This window comes from Ascaphus truei, chromosome 5 (assembly GCF_040206685.1).
Source record: "Ascaphus truei isolate aAscTru1 chromosome 5, aAscTru1.hap1, whole genome shotgun sequence".
NCBI classification, from domain to species: Eukaryota; Metazoa; Chordata; class Amphibia; order Anura; family Ascaphidae; genus Ascaphus; species Ascaphus truei.
Window position 1 is genome coordinate 171,889,866 of NC_134487.1, and position 21,824 is coordinate 171,911,689.

Below are 21,824 nucleotides of genomic sequence, written 5' to 3' on the forward strand. Positions count from 1 at the left end.
CTGCCACTCCCCAGGAGGGACCTATGCTTGGGTGGATCTGGAAAACTCACTTAAATACCGGTTGGCCTGTCTACTTTGCTATGGTCAAGCTCCAGGACTGGGCTTGGGAGACAGCTTGAGCCGGCGGTAATCAGGTTTAGCAAATTTAGCAGTTGGCAAAAAAGAAATATAAGGTCATGTCAACTCCATCTTACATACTAGGCCCCTGTTCAGTAATTCAGGGTTTTTACCGGGTTTCCAGGGCCGGGGCTTTGAAACCTGAAGACATAAAGGTATTCTACAGATGGGAGATTTATTAGAAAAAGATAAATGGATGTCGTTTGAGGAATTGGTAAGAAAATACGGGTTACCTCGGACGGAGGTGTTTAAATATATGCATGTCTGACATTTTGTGCGCCGGGGTTTCTATGAGGAGAAATTCCCTAAATACACACCATTCAAAGATTTATGCAAAACCAAAAAAATATCAAAAAAGGCCTGATATCATCCCTTTATCAAGGTTTAAACCCCCAAAAGGATACCCCGGCCCATTACTATATGGACCAGTGGGCTCTGGATTTCCAGACTGAAATAACAGGAGAGGACTGGGAAGATATATGGAATAAGGTTAAAGCAAATGTTTCCGGAGGCTACTGCTAGATGCTGGAGGTGATGCGGATAGATAGGAGTTCTAGCACATGTATGGTGGTTTTGTCCAATAATGCTGGAGGACAGTTTTGCAATTAATAGAAGATGTGTCGGGAATCAAGGTTTTAATCATTTTGGCTAAGCCTATGGAAGATGTGAATTATTTCACAGCTAAATTCGTTTTGCATATACTAACAGCGGCTCGGTGTGCGGTAGCAGCAGCAGCAGCGTTGAAAAGACACTGCCGCCCTCCAGAAGAGAGGTTATTAGACGGGTTAACGATGTGCAATTAATGGAGAGACTAACCTCATTTTTGAATCACACCTCTAGGAAATTTGATAGACTCTGGGATCCCTGGGATGTTGGATAGGGGTAAGGCCCTAATTTGATAGAGGATCAGGGAGTGATGAGTGTAGGATATGTCTAAAATGGTGTATGCTATGTAATGTGACTGATGTCGATTGTAAGAATTCTGATACTAAATGGTTGTTCCCCCCTCCCCCTTTTTCTGTACCCCTCCCCTTCCCATCTATTTTTGAAAATCTTAATAAAAATATAAGTTAAAAAAGAAATGTGTATGCTATATATATATATATTATATATATATATATGCACACATATATGCACACGTGTGTGTGTATTTACACTCCATTATTATAGTGACTTGAATTCAACTTGTTTTCAAACCTATATGAACTGTGTGTTTACTGATTGTCTTCAAGAGTAGAATGAAATGTCAAGTTGTGAATGACTTCTTGTAGTTGAAGCAGGTGTGCAAGAGTAAGAGGAAAGAAAGAGAAGCGCGATGAGACATCTGACACAGGCTCCTTGCCTTTTCACGTGAAGGCCGCCCGCCACATGCCTGGAATTGAGGTTTGTGCTTAACGAGATAAGAGGGTCACACCACACCTCCCCCCCCTCCTCCATTCTATCGCCACCTTGTAGCCTTTCAATGACTGGAGCAACATTTCGTACACCAGGAAGATTTAACGAAACTAGTGACATTTGCAAACCAAGCGCAATCAGGTTATGGTAGGTAATAAAAAGGGACAAATACCATCCGCCGTAAATCTGCAGCAAAGATAGAGAACCTGTGAGTAGCAGGACACACACAAGGTGCCAGCGGGAGCAGACACCATTGTGAAACATAGCTGTGCACACGTGGTGGGGCTAACATGTTATTGTGCCTGCAGGTACAATAGCGCCTGCTACCTCTGTAGGTCTGCATGGTCTTCCAAACCTGCCTCAATATCTCACTGTGACATCATACAGTACAGCTGTTATGCTGGATAGTGACATGCAAATAAATTGACACGCCCAGTAGGTGCTGATTTGCATGCTACTCCCCAGAATCCTTGCCTGCAGCTTAACCCCTGTATGACGTTTGAGTGAGTGAAGTTGGTTTGGGACCCACGCTGATAGTGACTCAGTGAGTAAAGAAACTGTCTCTGTATTCAATGACAGAGTTTGAAGCAGGGGAGCCTGGTTCAAAGACTGTTGTCAGCTCCTTGTGACCTTGGGCAAATCACTGTATCTCCCTGTGCCTCAGGCACCACAAACATAGATTGTAACCTCCATGGGGCAGAGACTGTGCCTGTAAAAATCCTATGTATAGTGCTGCTTACCGTGCACTATATTATCATTGTGAAGTGCTTTGAGTCCCATTGGGAGAAAAATGCTGTATGAAATAACGTTATTATTATTATTATTACTTGATTTTTGTATCTGTGCTGTAGTGTGTGCAAAAAATCCTCATCAAGTTCCGTAACCTCATTTACCCAATAAAATTGGCCCCAAAAACCGTTGCTGCATCAAATTTGACAAATGAAATGCTGTACCTCGCCTTTCCTCTTCGGCTGACGGGTGGGCCTTCACAATGTGTTGCCAGCCCCTACGGCAACAGAACGGCTATTTTTATAGGAGATCTGTGTTCACAACTTTGCGGGAAGCACAAAGCACAGACTGCGCCGGCAAACTTTCTTTAACAAAGACGCCTTCAAAGTGATCAACATCAAAGTCGCACATCCAGCTACAGGAGGGGGGGGGGGAGGCGGGAGGGGGGAGTGGTTGCCCCCTCCCCAAAAATACTCGGGGGGGTTCAGGCAAGATCGGCTTTCTGTAAAAATCCCTGATTGAGAATCCTGGCTCTTGCAGAGATAAATGTGCTTTTTGTATTTTCTTCTACATTATTAATACAAAACAGTCCCTTATAAAGGCAAGTCTGTCTATGTTGAGGGGTTGGGAATTAGTGCAAACAGGCAGGCAGTAAGTAGGATCCTCAGTTCCATGGGAGAGAGATAACTACACCATTTTTCAACCGTTTGTGACATGAGGACGTGGTAGGTGGCTGTGATCCATTAGTGGGGTCACAGGGAAGGGGTGGTGTGGTCCTTTCTTGTGCTGGCATGGGTGGAGCGTCACATCTCATCTAGATAACGTTCTCAAACAGCTGCATTGACTTCATGATGTTCTCATCCTGTGGGGGGAAAAGTCAAATATAAAGAAGATGCCCAGAAGGTATTTGGCTACACATCTCAAAATACATTGGTCGAAGGGCTGTTAATTGCTTTGGCCCCTCTTGCAGCAAAGAGCTTAGCAAATAGAAATAATCTACCCTTTGAGATTCTGATTAATTGAAATAAGGGTCACTAATATGTTTAGCTCAGAGGAGGAGAAAGAAAGAGAGAGAGAGCATGAGAATGACACAGGCTTAAATACAGAGGGGCAGTAAGAGTTTAGCTACAGTACCTTTTGACATGTCTCTAGAAACTCATCAATGGTGACTACTCCATCATTATTCCGATCCATCTTCTGCAAGAGAGAACGGTGGGTGAGTAGGTGCTGGGGGCAGCTGGCATTTCAGTGCAGGACCTTAAAGTTCAGTGTCTCACCTCAAAGAACCTTTCCACATGGTCTATTGGAGCATCGTCCCTCAGCATGGGATAGGTGTAACGCCCCATCATGTCGTATATGGACTTCATGATGGCCAGCATCTCCTGGATGGGGCGACAGAGACATTGAGACATCAGCAAAGTACATCAACATGTGCACCCAGAGAGGAAGGAACATGCAGTGGTCAACGTGTGATATTACTCTCTACTCTTTATTTTCACATCTAAAGTACCACCTGCTTTTTTTTTCATTACAAGCGTAAAATGCCCCTTTTATTTTTTAAAGAGTGATCACTGAAAGTCTTCCTATTTTTACAGCACAAATATTGTTACAATCTTGCTAAAATACAGTCACCAATGTTTAAAAAAATGCTTTAGATAGATACAAGGGAGTCCTAAATATGGAAGAAGCCAGAATATAAATGTGATCTGAGGATTTACAGCCGCTTATACGAATATTAAGGGGTCCTGCCTTGCTAGCAATGTCTATGTTTGTATTACCCAAGTGTTCCTGTCTCCAAAGACACCCAGTCTCCCCTCATACCTCCTTGGTAATGTATCCATCCTTGTTAATGTCATACAAATTGAAGGCCCATTTTAACTTTTCATGGACGGTTCCCCGCAGTAGAATGGACAGCCCAACCACAAAGTCCTGGAGTGCACAAGGGGGGGGGGGGAGGAGAGAGAGGAGTGTTAACCCTTTGCTTCCTGAGGGGGGCCTGCAACGCAATGCAATGGCAGTGAAGGAGTTAAGCAGTAGCTCGGAGTCCCCCAATAAATGAGTTGCATTTTACAATTACAGGTCTCTTTTGTTACTCTTGTCTGTGCTCTGTAAGCTTCATCTCCCTGTTACTGTCCTCTGTCCATGGCTACTTTTATCTGTCTCACTGCGAGACTTACCTCAAAGCGGATGGCACCATTCCTGTCCAGATCGAAGGCATTAAAAAGGAAGTGTGCATACATGGTTGCATCTGAAAGGAAGGGAGAACAAACTGTGAACATGGGTGTGAGTTCACACAGATGTCAATTCTCACTAATTTCCTGTCGGTCTCCAGAATTTGGAGTAATTCTCACTGATTATTGTAGTATCAGTGTCTTCTGAGAGTTCAGTGGAGTATCATGCATGCAGCACTTATTATCTGAGATCTGACTCCAAAAGACTGTTTATAGTCCCAAGGTTCAACAAAGTATCCGGCCGTTCCTCCTTCTCTTACCGTGCACCCCAAAACTGCAACAATCTACCTGAGACTCTAAAAGCCACCACCAGTCTAAGTTCTTTCAAAACAAAAGCAGTCTCACATTTTAATTTCGTCTGTAACTGTTACATACGCCTATAACATATATTATCTTTAACTGTGCATGCAATGTCTTGTATATAATGTATACCCTGTTCACTTAATGTAACTATGCATTTGTAACCATGTATTTGTCATCATAACTCTATGCACAGAACATACTATAAACGAGAAGTAACTCTCAGTGTATTACTTCCTGGTAAGCAGGGAGGGGGCCGTGCACACCAAAAAACGTTGCAAACAAATTAATGCAAAAGAGTCATTTAATGACTGAACACAGTATTGTATTGTATTGTATGTCTTTATATAGCGCCATAAATATACATAGCGCTTCACAGTAGTAATACATGTTGTAATCATATACATAACAAATAATATAAATAACAGGTCATGGGAATAAGTGCTTCAGACATAAGAGTAACATTAAGGAAGAGGTCATAAAGATCCAACGTTTCGGTGCAAGCACCCTGAAGGTGCATGGTCTTTTGGTGTGCACGGTCCCCTCCTTGCTTACTACGTTGTTGCCTTGACTAGGTTTTTTGCCTGTAGCACCTATACCTTTACCCTTTGCTTTTGTTTTTGTCACTAGGGGCATCCCAAGTTGCATTGGTCCTGATTCCCTCCTTTTTAGGCCTCGGCCATGCTTACTGTTGGCGTGCTGAGGCGCGCTGAGGCTCAGGGAAAGCGAGTGCTTTCCCTGGCCTTGCAGTTGCTTACCGCAAGCGCTCTCAGCAGCCGTCAGGGGGCGGTCCGGGGGCGGGCGCGTCACTGGCCGGGGGCGGGCCAGTGACGTCACGGAGCTGGTTCGCCCTCATTGGGCGAACCGCTCACGTGACCGGCCTGTCTCGCCGGCAAGCGGGGGAATTTTAAATTCCCCCAAGACCTGCGCTTCCGCAAGCGCGCGGAAGTGCAGGTGAGCCCCTACTAAAGCCGCTCTAATTGCGGCTGTAGGGGCTCAGTGCTGAGCGAGAGCGCACGTCAGCACGCTTCCGCAAGCACGCAGGCAACATGGACGAGGCCTTAGCCTTACTTCCTGGTAAAGCATTTGATAAATAAATATCAATGGTATAAATCAGCACTTTCCCATTACAATGCCTTTTTAATCAAGCACTCCCAGATCTTACCATTTGGTTCTTGGATGGGACACCTCTGTTGATATTAGTGGTCCTATGTCCAGTACCAATCACAAGTCTGACCAACATTAGGGATACATTCTAGTGAATGGGGCCTTAGGGAACACCAAGACCCATTCAGCATGTTGTATCAATGTATCACTTGTGTATACTGTACTGTATATTGTTTCCACACTTATGCTAACCCCCTTCATTTGCAATGCATTGCAGACCTCTCTGGCAGTGATCATCACTAACCTCCCTGTGGGAAGAACTGTGCGTAAATCATCTTAAAGGTTTCTTCATCCACCAAACCGCTAGGACACTCCTGGAAAGGAAAGCAGGGGGAGAATCAGCTGTCCAGCAGGCAGAAGAGGGTGTCAGGATACGCCTGTCATAGGTAGAGGAAGGCAGTGCCACAAACCTGTCATTTGGCTGAGTTAAAGGGACGGGGGAATAGGTGGAGAAGGACAATGCTGCCTATCAGTGGAGCCGTGCTATCTGTCAGAGGCAGTGTCACAGTTAGAAGATGGCATTGTCATCTGTCAGATTTACAGGAATAGTGTCACCTCTGAGTTGTAAACTGGGGGGGGGGAGGAGGGGGGACAGTGGCAGAGAGGGATCACTCACATTTTTAAAGCCCCTGTACAGGGACTGCAGCTCCTTCTTGGTGAACTTGGTTACAACCTGAAGCTGCTCCAGGCCCTCCGGTTGGTGACGCACTGTGGCCAGCTCTACATCACTGTCACTGCTATCTGCAAGACAGACACGGTCACCCTGCACAGCTCATTACCAACAGCCGTCAAAGGCCCATATTCGATAAAGGGTGCTAAGCTTCAGCACGTTGTTTAGTGACTATGGGCCAAAGTCTGGCTACTTCTGAATATCCCAAGAGATCAAAAAAAGACACTCCAAAATTGCACTCTGTGATTATTTAGGTATGCTGATAATAGTAAGTCTTACGGATAATTAACCGCGTCGGCTCTCTCCGAAGAGTAGGGCCTGTTTTAAAAACCAAAACAATAAAATTTTATTACATCAAAAAAGTCATGTGAAATAATGTGTTAAAACATAAACTTAAAGTCCCCGTTGAGGAGTAGTAGAGATTTTCTGTTGTACAGAAAATTTTGGGGCAAATAGGATATGTTTTAACCTTATTGGTTTTTGGCCCAAGTTGCAACTGCGACATCCGGAAAGAACAAATGCATCCAAATTTGTTTCCAAATTGGACCTGGGAAACACCTCTTTGGTGTAGTTATGAACAGTTTGTGACACTAGATACATTTTGGGATATGTATAGCTCCAAAGTGGTATTTAAGTTGGAGTCCCTGATGAGGTGCTATATGTCCCTCAGTTGTTCTAGTAGTTGTAGCATGTATACACACTTCTCATAGTGTCACTGAATTGCCTTGAGATAAATATAGTAGAGCTCCTAGTGTCTGATAGTACAAAGTGTTAATACAATACTATTAATATTCTATTTATGACACACAAGTTTTCTGCTAATAGCAGTCAGGGCGTGTTTCCCTGGTACATTTAACCCTCTGGTTAACGTCACATTCATATCCGCATTAGGTATGATGTATGTGTGTCTAAATGAATATGTCTAGTATCCGAAATCGCTAATCTCTAGGCAAACAGTTCTGAAATCCTGCCTTGGCGGGTCAGAATAAGAGAAAGCTAAGGCTAACAATACAAGCTGTGTTTCCAGTAACTCATGTTACAACTTCCAAATCTTGAATTTGCCTGTGAGAAAAATATAGCAGTGCTCCTAATCTCAGATTGATAATACAGAGTACTAATACAATACTTTTAAATACTATTTATGACACACAAGTTCTCTGCTAATAGCAATCCGGGCGTGTTACCATGGTGCATTTAACCCCCTGGTTAGCGTCACATTCATATCCACATTAAGTATGGTGTCTGTGTGTCTGAATAAAAAGTATGTATAGTGTCTATTTTACAAGTAAATCATGCTATATTCGAAATCGCTAGTCTCTAAGCAAAGAGTTCAGTAATTCTGCCTCGGCGGGTCAGAATAAGAGATAGCTAATAATACGAGCCGTGTTTCCAGTAGCTGATGTCGTAACTCCACCTGAAGAAGCGAGTTAACCTCGCGAAACGCGCGTCGATGAAGGAGAGCGTCACGACTATCTGACAGCCAATACAGCAAATAACTGTTGGACCATTGTTGTCCTCAAACATTGTCTACAGGCATACCCCGCATTAACGTACACAATGGGACCAGAGCATGTATGTAAAGCGAAAATGTACTTAAAGTGAAGCTCTACCTTTTTTCCACTTATCAATGCATGTACTGTACTGCAATGCTCCTAAACGTGCATAACTGATGTAAATAACGCGTGTGTAACACGCTCTACAGTCTCCCCGCTTGCGCACAGCTTCGGTACAGGTAGGGAGTCGGTATTGCTGTTCAGGACGTGCTGACTGGCGCATGCGTGAGCTGCCGTTTGCCTATTGGGTGATATGTCCTTACTCGCGAGTGTACTTAAAGTGAGTGTCCTTAAACCGGGGTATGCCTGTATTGCACTCTGAGTGCAACATTTAGGAGGATCTTTCTGATCCTAGGGGATCATTTGTGTATACGCATATTTTCTCCTCCTCTGCACCTTAGTGGATTAATATTAACACTAAAACATTTAATCCTTTCTGATATTGAGGTGAGCGGACTGATTTCTCTCTCCCCCTTTTTTGTAATCTATCTATAACACCTGGTCTTATATAACCGCTCCATATATCTCAGCCTATTACTCCCTATAACTCATTCTGATCCATATAAGCCCTTCGTATTTACCAAAACCTTCTGCAAAGCAGTTGCAAAAAATTGCACAATACCTACCTCTTAAAAAAATTCCTATTCAAACTTTTGGAGTTTTCCATTTGATAAATCAGGTGCAATTCCTTTTCACTGGTTCTGCAGCAAAAATACTTTAGTAAATAACCCCCCCATAACTCAACCTGCTGACTTCACAAACCATAATATTGACACACAGTCAATAGAGGAGCAAAGTATTTTGTTATATTGATACTAAGAGAAAACAACCATCTTTTAACATCAACTTAGTCCGGTGTTTTTCAACAGATGCCTGTTGCCTTGAATTCCCCGGGCATCCCTAAAAGGTAATTTCCTACATTTTTCAGGTAATTTGATCTGATCTAATTAACAAGCTTCCCAGTATGTTTGTCTGAACAGAATAGGCAGACTGCTCCCTTAATTATTAGTCAAGAAGTGAATGTACTTAAGTCAGTCAATCTTGGCTGTGTTACATCTTAAAGTGTTGCATATAAAGTGTCTGTGGAGTTAATACCGGAGTTGAAATTGGAAAAGAACAATACAAGAAGATCTGGACTCTGCACAACAACAACTCTGTAACTGTGAGAACTTGGCTTTCTAAAAGGCTCTGATTATTTGTACTCTTCCTATCCTCCAATACCTGGGAAGTGTCTCCTCCTGCATCACACTAGGCCCTCCCTACTGCTTCTTCTGTTTACTGTTTCCTCACTCCTTTGTAAACATTTCTATTCTCGCCAACTTCCCCACTCCCCCCCCTAGCCACATTTCTGCCTCTCTCCTCCCCTCCACCTATGCCTGTGCCCATATACTGCACCATTATTTATACACCTCTCTCCCAACAATTTCTTTACCCGTCAATAATAGACACCCCCACAAATCCTCTATTCACAGCCTCTATCTACTCCTTTCTGCTGCCCGGGATCTTTCTCTGAATACTGGACCCAGCCATACACAGACCTGCTCCCATCCTCACCTCCCTTCCACCTCTTTCCCTGCTAACGGTATTGACCTATCTGATTTAATACTGACTAACCTTAAAACTTACCTCACAAATCACACATCCCAATAGCTTGCACTCATGGCTATAGTCCCACAGTCACTGAGGCAAAGCACTGCCAGCCACTGCACTTATTCCCTCACCTGATGTCTCTGTATGTCTACCAACACTTAGATTGTAAGCTCTTCGGAGCAGGGATTTCCTTTCCTATTGTCTGATTGTGCTGCACTTATTGTATTATTATAATTCCCTGTACTGTGTTCTTTGTGAAGCGCTGAGCACACTTTTGGCGCTATGTAAATAAAGACATACATACTTTTGAAAATGGTACCAAATACAGAAGAATTTACAATACATCTAATATCAGACGGAGAGAGGATTGGGGTGCCTTACAATGCATCTGATCTCAGACGGAGAAAGGGTTTGGGGTTCCGCAGAATTTCACAATCTAATTATAGGTCTCCTCAACCAAAAAAAGGTTAAAAAGCTCTTACTTACAGTAGTCACACACTGCCTTGATACATAGATATGGCGGTTATGCCATTAACCCTTTTGCTGCTGTAGGGGTCTGCAACACATTGTTCTGTTATGTGGTTAAATGGCCCCAGCTCTTCCGCACAGAGAGATGCATACTGTGGTTTGAAGCTCTGCCTCCGGTTATATTCTCATATAGACAGCTTTGTGTAAATGAGCTGTGGTAATGGATGTGTCCGGTATCATCACTGCACAGAAGTGCTGAGCCGACTAAGGGCAGGAGGTGCGTGTGTGTGCGAGCAGAGGCTGAGGGGGTCTGTGCATTTGTAAGATGTACAGCAGTCCAAAGTTTCTAGTAGCCGGACTGGTGCTGAAGAAGTGCTATTGTTGAAGGTTGTAATACCTTTTAGGGGACCAATATTAGAGTTCTTCATATATGGTATACTTACTGTACTTCAAAGCTCTACCTGTGAGGTTGGAAAGCTTTGAATGCTGTACATGAAAAAGAGACCTGTGAGGTTTGGAAAGCACTGTACACGTAAAAAAAGATACCTGTGATGTATGGAAAGCTCTGTATATGTGAAAAAAAAGACCTGCGAGGTTTGGTAAGCTCTTTACTCATGGAGAAGAGACCTGTTAGGTTTGAAAGGCTCTGTACACACGAAGAAGAGACCTAAGAGGTTTGGAAAGATGTGTACAGACAGCCCTGGCTAATACGGCGGGTTCGTTCTGTGGCCCCTTCGCAAAGCGTAAATCGCCGGAAAGCAGAACTGCCGATTTTCTGTGTCTCCTTCTGCACATGTTCGACCTCTGTTCTGCGCATACATAACCTCGGCACCTCCTGTTCAGCGCATGCGCGACCTAGGCATGAACAGACATGGCGGCCCACTTCTCGGTACCGCCGTATGAGCGGAACGCCGAAAAGTGGGGCCCTACTGTACATGTGAAGAGACCTGTTACGCTTGTTAAACTGTGTACGTATGAAGAATAGACCTGTGACATTTGGAAACTCTGTACACGTGAAGAAGAGACCTGTGAGACTAGGTTTTAAAACAGTACATTAAAACCAGCATTGGGTTACTAAATCCCTGCCAGCCTCCTGCAATGTAAATGTGCAATCACTCCTAAGCACACTAATGGCAGTGATATGTTTAAGTTGTCAGTGGATTCTTGGAACAAAGTGTACTACTAATGGCAGTGACAGTTAAAGCAGCACTCCCGATGATCCTTTTTTTTTTAAAATAGATTTTAAGCAGGGGGTCTCCAGAGCACAACAACATTAATTTCAGCTCCGGGGACCACCTGGTCGCCGAGGTTGAAGCCCAGCTGGACTAGTTGGAGCAAACATAATGGCGACTTAAATGTCCTGCATCCTGCAGGCCAATAGGAAGCCGTGACATCATCCCACGTGACGCAGGACATTTAAACTGAGCAGAGATACCACACCCCCTTTCAAGGCAAGCATCGTGAAGCATAGGGTCCCCGGAGCTGAAATAAAAACACATGTAAATCTGCTTGAGGGGGTTAGAGCATCCTGTGTACTAATGGCAGTGACATGTTTAAAGGGTCACATTTGGTGGGACTAATTTCTATTTTTTTTTTTACCACCTATAATGAGTTTGTAAAAATGGTGAGCTGAAAATTGGGATGGGTTCTATTTCATCTGGCCGCTCCCTGTTGTCATATCACAATTGTGTGCTCAACAAGAGTTTGCCAAGGTAAGACCTCCATCCTTTACTCCTCTTCCCCCCCCCCCCCATTCCAATTTAGCTCACTGATAAGGACAGATGGATAAGGGTAAAGAAAACATTTGACTGACAAACACTCCACCATTCAGAGGCCTGAAACAAAAAATAATAATGCTTCATTTACAAAGAAACAAAAAAAACATCCAAATAATTGCATTGTAGCACAGTTACAGATGGCTAAATTCTTTCTAAAATGTTGTTTTTGGTCAGCTGCCAGGGACTGCGCCTATAATAGCACCCGAGCTAGTGGATCCCCTTAGTGCGCACCCCAGTACTGCATGATTCTGAGATACCAGAAGCTCGCCCAATAACCTATTGCTGACTGCAGAGTCTCGGCTTTCACCACTCTCCCTGCGGGATCTTTTACCTTCCTGGATTCCGCATCCCCCTGTCCTAAAAATAGAGCCAGCATCAGACGGGTTAGAAAAGAGCAGTGTGTGGTGCTCGGCCTGAGATAGAGTTTCCTAGAGGGTGGAGCGCTGTACAATTACGCATTCTCAGGTCGACGTGATATTGAAGAGGGGATACCCCCCTGCCATTTAACCCCTTCAGTGCCAGAGCGTAATACATTTTCCGTCTAACTATCAGGGACCAAGCATATCTGCTGAGTTAACTCCAGGTCATCATGGGGATAATGATTCAGTTCAGGTTTTTTTTCAGCACTTACTCTATCATATTAAAGTTATAAAACCCGGATGGGGGGTATTATTCATAAGGGATAAGAGTAATTATGGTGTCAAACTGTCAAGTAGTTGCATTTCTCTGTTTCTGGTTTGTAATTCATGTGAACCGGTGAATTGGGGGTACTTGTAACCCTTAAAAAGAATGTAAAAAAAAATAAAATGACCAAGTGCAGAGTTTGTGAAATGTTCTCCTAAAAAATGTACATGTAGCAAAAGTTTCAGTAGCAATCGATTTAGGTAAAAATGTGAGTAGGTTTCCTGGCTACGCACTTCTTTAACCCAGGCTGTGCTGAAAAAGCTGTGTAATACAGCGGGTATAAGCTTATAGGGGTTGTTCATGTTAAATGGAAAGGAAGTAAAGACATACTGTGCTCCTTTGCATTTCATACCCACAATCTCTTGGCTACAATCAGGGTTGCCACCTTCTACTGAAGGCCAACCCGGAAAAAAAATCCCTTGCTTGGTGGCGTCTCCTGGCATCCTGCTGCAATTCCCCCTCCAACTGCAGTGAACATGGCTGCGTGGAGTCACATGATGCCGCATTTCCATGGCAATGTGACACCTCGTAGCGTCATAACTTCACGTAGCGGCCGGTTGCCATGACAACACGGCATCCTTTGACACCGCGCAGCCATGTTCACTGCAGTTGGAGGGGCAATTGCAGGAAAATCATGGAGCATGCCGGAGACGTCGCCGCACCACACCCCGCCGTCACCCGGAGATTGACAACGGCAACCCGTGGCCCAGAGCTAAGTGCCTGAAACCCGGAGTCTCTGGGTCAAACCCGGTGAGGTGGCAACCCTGTGGCTAAAATGGAAGCATTGTTTGCTAAGCGATAATTGGGAAAGACAAGGTTACACATCTGTCTGAGACATGCAAAGGCACCACAAGTGGTATTTATATTTACAGTAGAAATCGATAGAAGCTTGTGTCTCACGCAGGGCTCCATTTTGCTCCTAATTTGTACAAATTTAGCCGATTTGGGCCCAGAGCCACGAAGCTCAGTTAAGTCATTTAACATGACGTTAACTTAATTTAACGCTGTATCCACAAAGGCCAATAAGATAACAACAAGCAATGTTTTCTCCCGTAAAGTGCATAGCATTAACAATAACTGACGTTAGTGATAAATATATGAAAACGAGGCATCGTCATAACATTGCACACCCACAAAAGACTGTTAGGGTTAGTGGAGCAGGGACTTAATGTTACTTTAGGATAATCACACTTAAACTTGGTGTTACCCCTGTCCAGACACTGAAGTAGGGCTTTTGCTGAAATAGGGCTGTGTGGGTGGTTGTACCGCCATCGTTAGGTACACTTTAACTAAAATAGCGTTATTTCCCACCCCTCTCTTTCTCAACTTGAGTTAAAGCCCAATTTCAGGGTCTGGATCAGAGTAATGCCAAGACATACTTAACGTACTGTTGCTGGAGGATAAAACAACGTTATACTACAATAACGGTACATTAAGCCTATGTTCATAACATGTAATTCGGCTGCTTTTGCATATAATTAGCATTGAGGATATGGTGTTAAGTCCGGTCCTATTGTAGGTAATGTCACGTTATGAGCCCTGATTTAACTGTGCTTTGTGTATGTAGCTCTCCATTTTCCCAGAGCCATGGGGGAAAATGAATTTCCGTGACTCTGGGGATGCTGCTTTCTTCTGTCCAGTGGGAAGCATTACACATAGTTGGGGTAAATCAATATATCTATCTGTCTACCTACAGCATGTAGGTGTTTGTCTAGCTAGCTATCTGTATGTCTGTATATGTCTGTATATGTATATATCTAAGTATGTGGAATTAAACATTTAACAGCTTCACTGCTAGACTGGTACCCCCCGAAAATGAACATGCTTTAAAATAAAATAGTGCTGAGTATGAACTTAACTGGCCGCTCCTGGCTCTCAAAGAGAAGTACTGTGTACTTAAATTTTGGACAGGGCAAAGCTATTTGGGCCCAACTAGGAATTAGGGTTACATAGTTACATAGGAGATGAGGTTGAAAAAAGACATAGGGGCCTATGCAGAGAGCAGCGCTATTTCGAAATTCGCCATTTTTTGGAGAAAATCGCGCAGAAAGCAGCAGAAAATGGCGAGTTCCGAAAAACGCGCCAATTTTTCTTTTCTATTTGTAAAACTCGCCTCGCGGCTGGCGAGAACCTCAATCTCGCCAGTTTTAAAAATATCCGTATGCAGAGAGGCGCGAACGGCATCTAGCGGCTGTTCGCGCCAATAAAATGGCGCGATTGTCTCCGTTTTGCCTCGCCAAAAAAAACTGCCGCTCGCGGCCATTGCAAAGGGAAAAAAAAAGGCGCGAATTTGTTTTAACACATTTCTGAAGCGCGCATCTCGCCAATTTAAACTCGCCACACGCATCCATGTTAAACATAGCAGAATTCGCACTTTTCTGCATATGGAGATTAAAACTCTCCAAAAAAGCTACTTTTTAATAAATTCGCCAATTTTAAAATTCGCTGCTCTCTGCATAGGCCCCATACTGTATGTCCATCAAGTTCAACCTATGCTATATTTAGACCACAGATACTTATCCTATATTTGATATACAGTATTTTGATACAGAGGAAGGCAAACAAAAAAAAACCCCCAGTGCTGTCTCATAAGGGGAAAATGTAATTCCTTCCTGACCCCAAATTCTGGCAATCATATTTCTCCCTGGATCAACATCCTTCCCATGTTTACTTATTTGGTATATCCCTGTATACCTTTCCTATCTAAAAAGTTGTCCAACTTTTTTTTGAAGATATCTATTGTATCTACCATCACAATCTCCATGTGTAATGAAGTCCGCTTTTTAACTGCCCTTTCTGTAAAGAACCCTTTCCTTTGTTGCTGATGGAATCTCTGTTTTTGACTTCAAGAGAGCACAATATTACTGTTTATGGGTGTTAAGCTTGCATTTTTTCCCCCAAAGGGCTTTTGCTACATTGGACAACAAGGGAGTGTGCCCTTTTAAATCAAATCCCCTTTTCTTAAAGAAGTTGAAGCTTATGTTTGCAAATTCAAAAGTAGTGGTATCCTTAACCCCCTTGCAACACAAGACTTAAATTAGATCAGTGTAAGAGCAAGCGAGCAGTGTGTGTGTGTGTGTGTGTGTGTGTGTGTGTGTGTGTGTGTGTGTGTGTGTGTGTGTGTGTGTGTGTGTGTGTGTGTGTGTGTGTGTGTGTGTGTGTGCATGTAGGAGTCAAATTGGAGGAATACTGTATTTATTTGTAATTATATCACCCCAACCATGTAGCCCTTCACAGAGGTGACAATACAGAGAGCTAAAATAGAATAATTGCATCAAGCAACAGAAACGCGATCTCTTCCACCAAGAACTTGCAATTTAAGAAATGTCTCGTAGAGTCAGTGATAGAATCTGGTACTGTGTTTTTTCCCCAGCACTTTTTGACTCGGTTTTTTTTGCTGCTAGCCTTTGACACTGTATATATTCTGCTTGTGGGTGGTTAGAGGTTACACTGGATCATGTCTTGTACAGTTAGCGTGGGTTATTTATTAAAATATCCCGGCTGATAAAGCAGCTCTAGATTTATCCCACTGCTGCACACTGGAGTCTTCTTTAATACATTTTGTGTTACATGACTCGCAGCCTTTATGTGAAAGCAGCTTCCTCCTGATAAAGGCAGCCTTGATTATTACATCTCTCATTCTAACAGATGTATGTAAAGCTATATACAGAAATGTAACGTCTCACTTATTTTCTATACATCTGACTGAATAGGAGTCAGTCTCAGTTCTCAAAGAGAAGTACTATGTACTTAAATTTTGGACAGGGCAAAGCTATTTGGGCCCAACTAGGAATTAGGGTTACATAGTTACATAGGAGATGAGGTTGAAAAAAGACATACTGTATGTCCATCAAGTTCAACCTATGCTATATTTAGACCACAGATACTTATCCTATATTTAATATACAGTATTTTGATCCAGAGGAAGGCAAACAAAAAAAAACCCAGTGCTGTCACATAAGGGGAAAATGTAATTCCTTCCTGACCCCAAATTCTGGCAATCATATTTCTCCCTGGATCAACATCCTTCCCATGTTTACTTATTTGGGATATCCCTGTATACCTTTCCTTTCTAAAAAGTTGTCCAACCTTTTTTTGAAGATATCTATTGTATCTGCCATTACAGTCTCCATGTGTAATCAAGTCAACATTTTAACTGCCCTTTCTGTAAAGAACCATTTCCTCTGTTGCTGATGGAATCTCTGTTTTTGACTTCAAGAGAGCACAATGTTAATGGGTGTTAAGCTTGCATTTTTTCCCCAAAGGGCTTTTGCTACATTGGACAACAAGGGGGTGTGCTCTTTTATATAAAATCCAATTTTCTTTAAAGAAGTTGAAGCTTATGTTTGCAAATTCAAAAGTAGTGGTATCCTTAACCCCCTTGCAACACAAGACTTAAATTAGATCAGTGTAAGAGCAAGCGAGCAGTGTGTGTGTGTGTGTGTGTGTGTGTGTATGTGTGCATGTAGGAGTCAAATTGAAGGAATACTGTATTTATTTGTAATTATATCACCCCAACCACGTAGCCCTTCACAGAAGTGACAATACAGAGAGCTAAAATACAATAATTGCATCAAGCAATAGAAACGCGATCTCTTCCACCAAGAACTTGCAATTTAAGAAATGTCCCGTGGAGTCAGTGATAGAATCTGGTACTGTGTTTTTTCCCCAGCACTTTTTGCCTCGGTTTTTTTTTGCTGCTAGCCTTTGACACTGTATATATTCTGCTTGTGGGTGGTTAGAGGTTACACTGGATCATATCTTGTACAATTAGCGTGGGTTATTTATTAAAATATCCCGGCTGATAAAGCAGCTCTAGATTTATCCCACAGCTGCACACTGGAGTCTTCTTTAATACATCTTGTGTTACATGACTCGCAGCATTTATGTGAAAGCAGCTTCCTCCTGCTAAAGGCAGCCTTGATTATTACATCTCTCATTCTAACAGATGTACTGTATGTAAAGCTATATACAGAAATGTAACGTCTCACTTATTTTCTATACATCTGACTGAATAGGAGTCAGTCTCACTGATTCTTAGCATCTGCAGTCTAATAGCCTTTAGTGGAGTCTCTCTGACAAACATTTGTACTTTTCCATTCAAATGTTATTTTTATTTATCCAGAACCCCCAACGTCCACAGATTTTGATCCTTGGAGGTTGATAGCTCTGTATGTACTTAGTGCTATTGGGGGTATGAGGGTTACACAACCAGGGTCTGTGAGTCTGCCCCTGGGAATCGGGGTTAGGTGACCGTTGGCAACAGAGCAAAGTTTAGAAACAACATGGGGTCAAGGTTATCACGGGGTCATCACTTTCATGTGCCAGCTGAATGCCGAGGGCACAGTAGAAAACTGCTCCTATTTATTAGGCAGACTTAGCTGGGGGAAGGGGGGAGGAGATTTAGTTGATTTTCTCCATGATGGAAAGATTCCCCAATTTGTTAATGGAAAGTGAAAAGATCCCCCTCGTTACCATTACAAATTACCCAGGTACCAGCTTGTTGGCTAAAACTGAAGATGAGCAGGGTTCAGGAAGTAAAAGGAGAGCTTGTAATGAAGAAGGGGGGGGGGGGTGATTAATTACCTTCCATGGACATGGGCTCCAGTATCCCGAACTGTTTGAGGACAGTTATAAAGAGTACGATGACCACAGCCACCGCACACAGTTCCATTCCCTGGATCCCCATGGCCGGCCAGTGTCCCCCTGCACGGGGCTCCGAGCTCTTGGCATGTGATTAACCCTGGGCTCCAGCTCAGCTCCTCTTCTCCCCGAGCCAAGAGAAAAAGAAAAACCCAAACCAGGACGAACCAAAAAATAAACAAATCCCACAAGCAAAGAGACGCTCCCAATGGAACTTGGGGGAACACCGGCCCCCCAGCACACCCACAGCTATGGGGAAATCACCAGCGCAAAGGTTTAAAACTTGGAAAACTGTGCAGCTGGTCTCAAGTCACCATTATTTTGCAGGGAGACACTTGGTATTTCTGCACGGGGCATCTCAAGCACCAGAGGTGGCTACTTCTGCTGGGTCAAAGGAAGGCAATGAGGCATCTCAGCCTCCGGTGATGCATAGTCCCTGTGTGACCGCCCTACACCCTCCTATTGGCTGCTGACAAACTGTCCGGCAATAAGCTAACCCCACCCCTCCCCTCCCCATCCCTCAGTCCTGTGTGGGATGGGAGTCAGAGTCAGGATTACCACACTCTTGTTACATACATTGATTGAGATGAGTGTAACCATGGTGACGGCAGTGTGCTGGACTTCAGGAAGAAAAAGACGTGCCTCAGCAAGCCCGCGGTTTTGAAAAGTGAGATGAGGGTTTTTTACTTCTGCACGTGAAGTAATGTGCGGCAGCAGAGGTGAAACGGGAGGGAGAGAGGACAGGAGAGAAAAGAGCTAAATTAAATCCTGAACGGTCATATGCAGCCACAGCTGCAAGCCATGCTTACTAATATACTGAGTGTATGAGTAAATATACATATAGATACAGAATGTTTAATTTGCCTTTACTTTCTGATCATGAGCACATAAGTCATTGTAAAATCACTACATTGTTTTTTTCGGTAGCTTTAGACGTTCTGGTATAATATTTTTTGGCTGCCTTTTTCAAAATGGCTGCCCTTGGGGAATTGTAAGATGATTAAAACAAATAACTCGTCCCCTGATCCATGCAACTTTGGAACCTTTGCAGCTATATTTGCTCAGTTTTGCATTGTATACTGTATGTGACTTTGCTGTTCTGAGTTGGTGTTTTCCTGTCTTCCTCTCTCTCATTCACACTTTCTGCCTGCATTACTCTCATTCACACTTTCTGCCTGCATTACTCTCATTCACACTTTCTGCCTGCATTACTCTCATTCACTCTTTCTGCTGCCTGACTCTCTCTCATTCACACTTTCTGTCTGCATTACTCCTTTCTTCTTCCTCTCTCCATCTCTCTCCTTGTTCACCTCTCCCTCCAACTCTTTCTCAGTCTGTTTCTCTCATTTCTCTCTTTTATCCTCCTCCCACAACCCTATCACATATTTTACCTCTGATTTTCTGTCTCAGCACTTTGGCCAGAGCTGTTATTTGAGCCCCAGAAAGAGAGAGTACAGATAAAGCTGAGATTGATTCCTCATCGTTTCAATGTAAAATATTAAAGATGTTTAAATGGATAAAAGCTTTAGACTCTGGAATCTATTCTGCATTATCCACATAGGATCCCTGCTCCATTAAAAGCAATACAAAAGGTCTTTGTGCTGAGACAGGAAAAGAGTTTATGGGGAAACGCCCGCTTACACATTACGCAGGATGAAAACTTTGGGATGATTTATCTATGAGAGTAAAAAGGAAACTGAGGAAGAGAGGGAACATATTGATAAAAGGCCAAGTTTACTAATGCACACTCCAGCTTACTCAAGTGGAGTATGATGCCTTAGGGTGTTATACGTATGTATCAAGGCAAAAGTGGAATAATTCTGGGGCTGTGTGTAGGAAAGAATAAAGTGCCATTAAAATCAATAGGATTTTTTTCTTTGATACATTTTGTGCTCTTTGTTTGACCAGAAATGCTCCAATTTTGCCTTGATACATAGACCCCCAGTGAGTCTGTGGGGCATAAGGTACCTGCATTTACTGTATCAAGGGAAAAAGTGGTGGAATTGTAGGGCAAAAAATGTGCCCAGTATGTATCAAAGCAAAGAATATCATAAGTAGGATTTTTTTTTTGCATGATACATCTGGACCAATTGTTTTGACCCAGAATTGCTCCACTTTTTTTGCCTTGATATATGGCACCCCTGTGTATCAAGGCAAAAGTGGAGCAATTCTGGGGCAAAAAAAGTATTGCAGCAAATGGGACTTTTTTCATTGATTTATACGGTGCAGTTATTTTGCCCCAGAATTGTTTCATTTTTGCCCTGTTGCATACAGTAGTCCTCCTTGTGCTTAGCACTATTTAGTCAGTAAGGCCCATTGTGAGGGAGAAGAGTAAAAGAAGTATGGAAATAACAAGAAGAATGAAGGGAGAGGGAAAGATGGAAAAATAACAGTGAGGCATAGAAGGTATTGTGAATCAAACCGAATGGCAATGACAGAGGACAGTGCAGATAAAGAGGGGACCTGCAAGGTTTCCAAAGCTCTGTGTGCACTCTCACAACCTACCACAAATGTACACTTTCAATACCTACCAATTAGACTGTAAGCTCTTCGGAGCAGGGACTCCTCTTCCTTAATGGTACTTTTATGTCTAAAGCACTTATTCCCATGATCTGTTATTTATATTATCTGTTATTTATTTGATTACCACATGTATTACTACTGTGAATCGCTATGTACATTCATGGCACTATATAAATAAAGACATACATGCATAAAGACATACAATACAGTGACTCAAACTCTGCACAGCTTAATACAGTTAAAAAAATAGGAGGACATGTATCTAAATGAAGCCATTTGTTCTAAAACAGGGAGCAAAAAATGCATCCCTTCCATCGTCATATGTGTGAAACCCGGTAATCTTGCTTCTTACGTTAGCTGCAGAATTCTCAGGGGCAGAGGTTATAACAGTAGCTCAGACCTGGGGATTTATAGGACCGTAAACATGGGGGGACACACCCGGTCATCTCGAAAGTATGTGTGTGGGTGCACTAGGGGTTAATGATTTGAAACAGAACAAGAGTATCCAGAGCCAGAGGGTCACTCCTAAGAGAGAGAGAGAGTAGGCTGTGGTAGAGAAGCCCCCTGGTAGCATTCACTCGCTAGTTAGTGATAGAGTTAGGGCTGTGAGCCAAGGACTAAATATAAACTGTGTGTGGACCTCATGGTATTATGTAGGTGATCACCGGTGAGAAAGTCCCAAATCAGTAGGGATTAAAATGCCAATGTGATAATGATTTTAGTTAAAACGCCTTTAATAGGGTCCTATGGACTAGTAGATAAAATATAGAGAAGAAATGTATTGTGATGTCTCCGTCACAGCATAGGATCTTATGTCCCAGATTTAAGACAGGAAATGTAGTATTTATCTATATGGGGTTTATTTACCAATACAAATAATACACTAACAGGCCCACCGTCCCTTTAAGTCAAAACAAAATCATAAAATAAACTCCTACTCCTCTTAGGAGACTAACTACACATTCAGTTTCAACCC

General features: G+C 42.9%; 1 protein-coding gene across 2 annotated transcripts in view; it reads right to left on the reverse strand.

Annotated features, from left to right (window-relative positions):
• Positions 1 to 1,240: 1,240 nt before the first annotated feature.
• Positions 1,241 to 21,824, reverse strand: part of KCNIP3 (potassium voltage-gated channel interacting protein 3) — a 116,446-nt gene continuing 95,862 nt past the window's right edge. Inside the window, exons 1-8 of one of the 2 annotated variants that reach the window (XM_075601276.1) lie at positions 18,269 to 18,767; positions 6,556 to 6,680; positions 6,184 to 6,253; positions 4,419 to 4,489; positions 4,063 to 4,170; positions 3,519 to 3,623; positions 3,376 to 3,438; positions 1,241 to 3,103 (exon numbers count right to left, since the gene is read on the reverse strand). In XM_075601276.1, coding sequence (XP_075457391.1) covers positions 3,056 to 3,103; positions 3,376 to 3,438; positions 3,519 to 3,623; positions 4,063 to 4,170; positions 4,419 to 4,489; positions 6,184 to 6,253; positions 6,556 to 6,680; positions 18,269 to 18,371 — 693 coding nt within the window. In that variant the 5' untranslated portion in view covers positions 18,372 to 18,767 and the 3' untranslated portion in view covers positions 1,241 to 3,055. Of the gene's footprint in view, positions 3,104 to 3,375; positions 3,439 to 3,518; positions 3,624 to 4,062; positions 4,171 to 4,418; positions 4,490 to 6,183; positions 6,254 to 6,555; positions 6,681 to 18,268; positions 18,768 to 21,824 lie in introns of those variants that run through there. The other variant, XM_075601275.1, reaches the window with a different exon arrangement.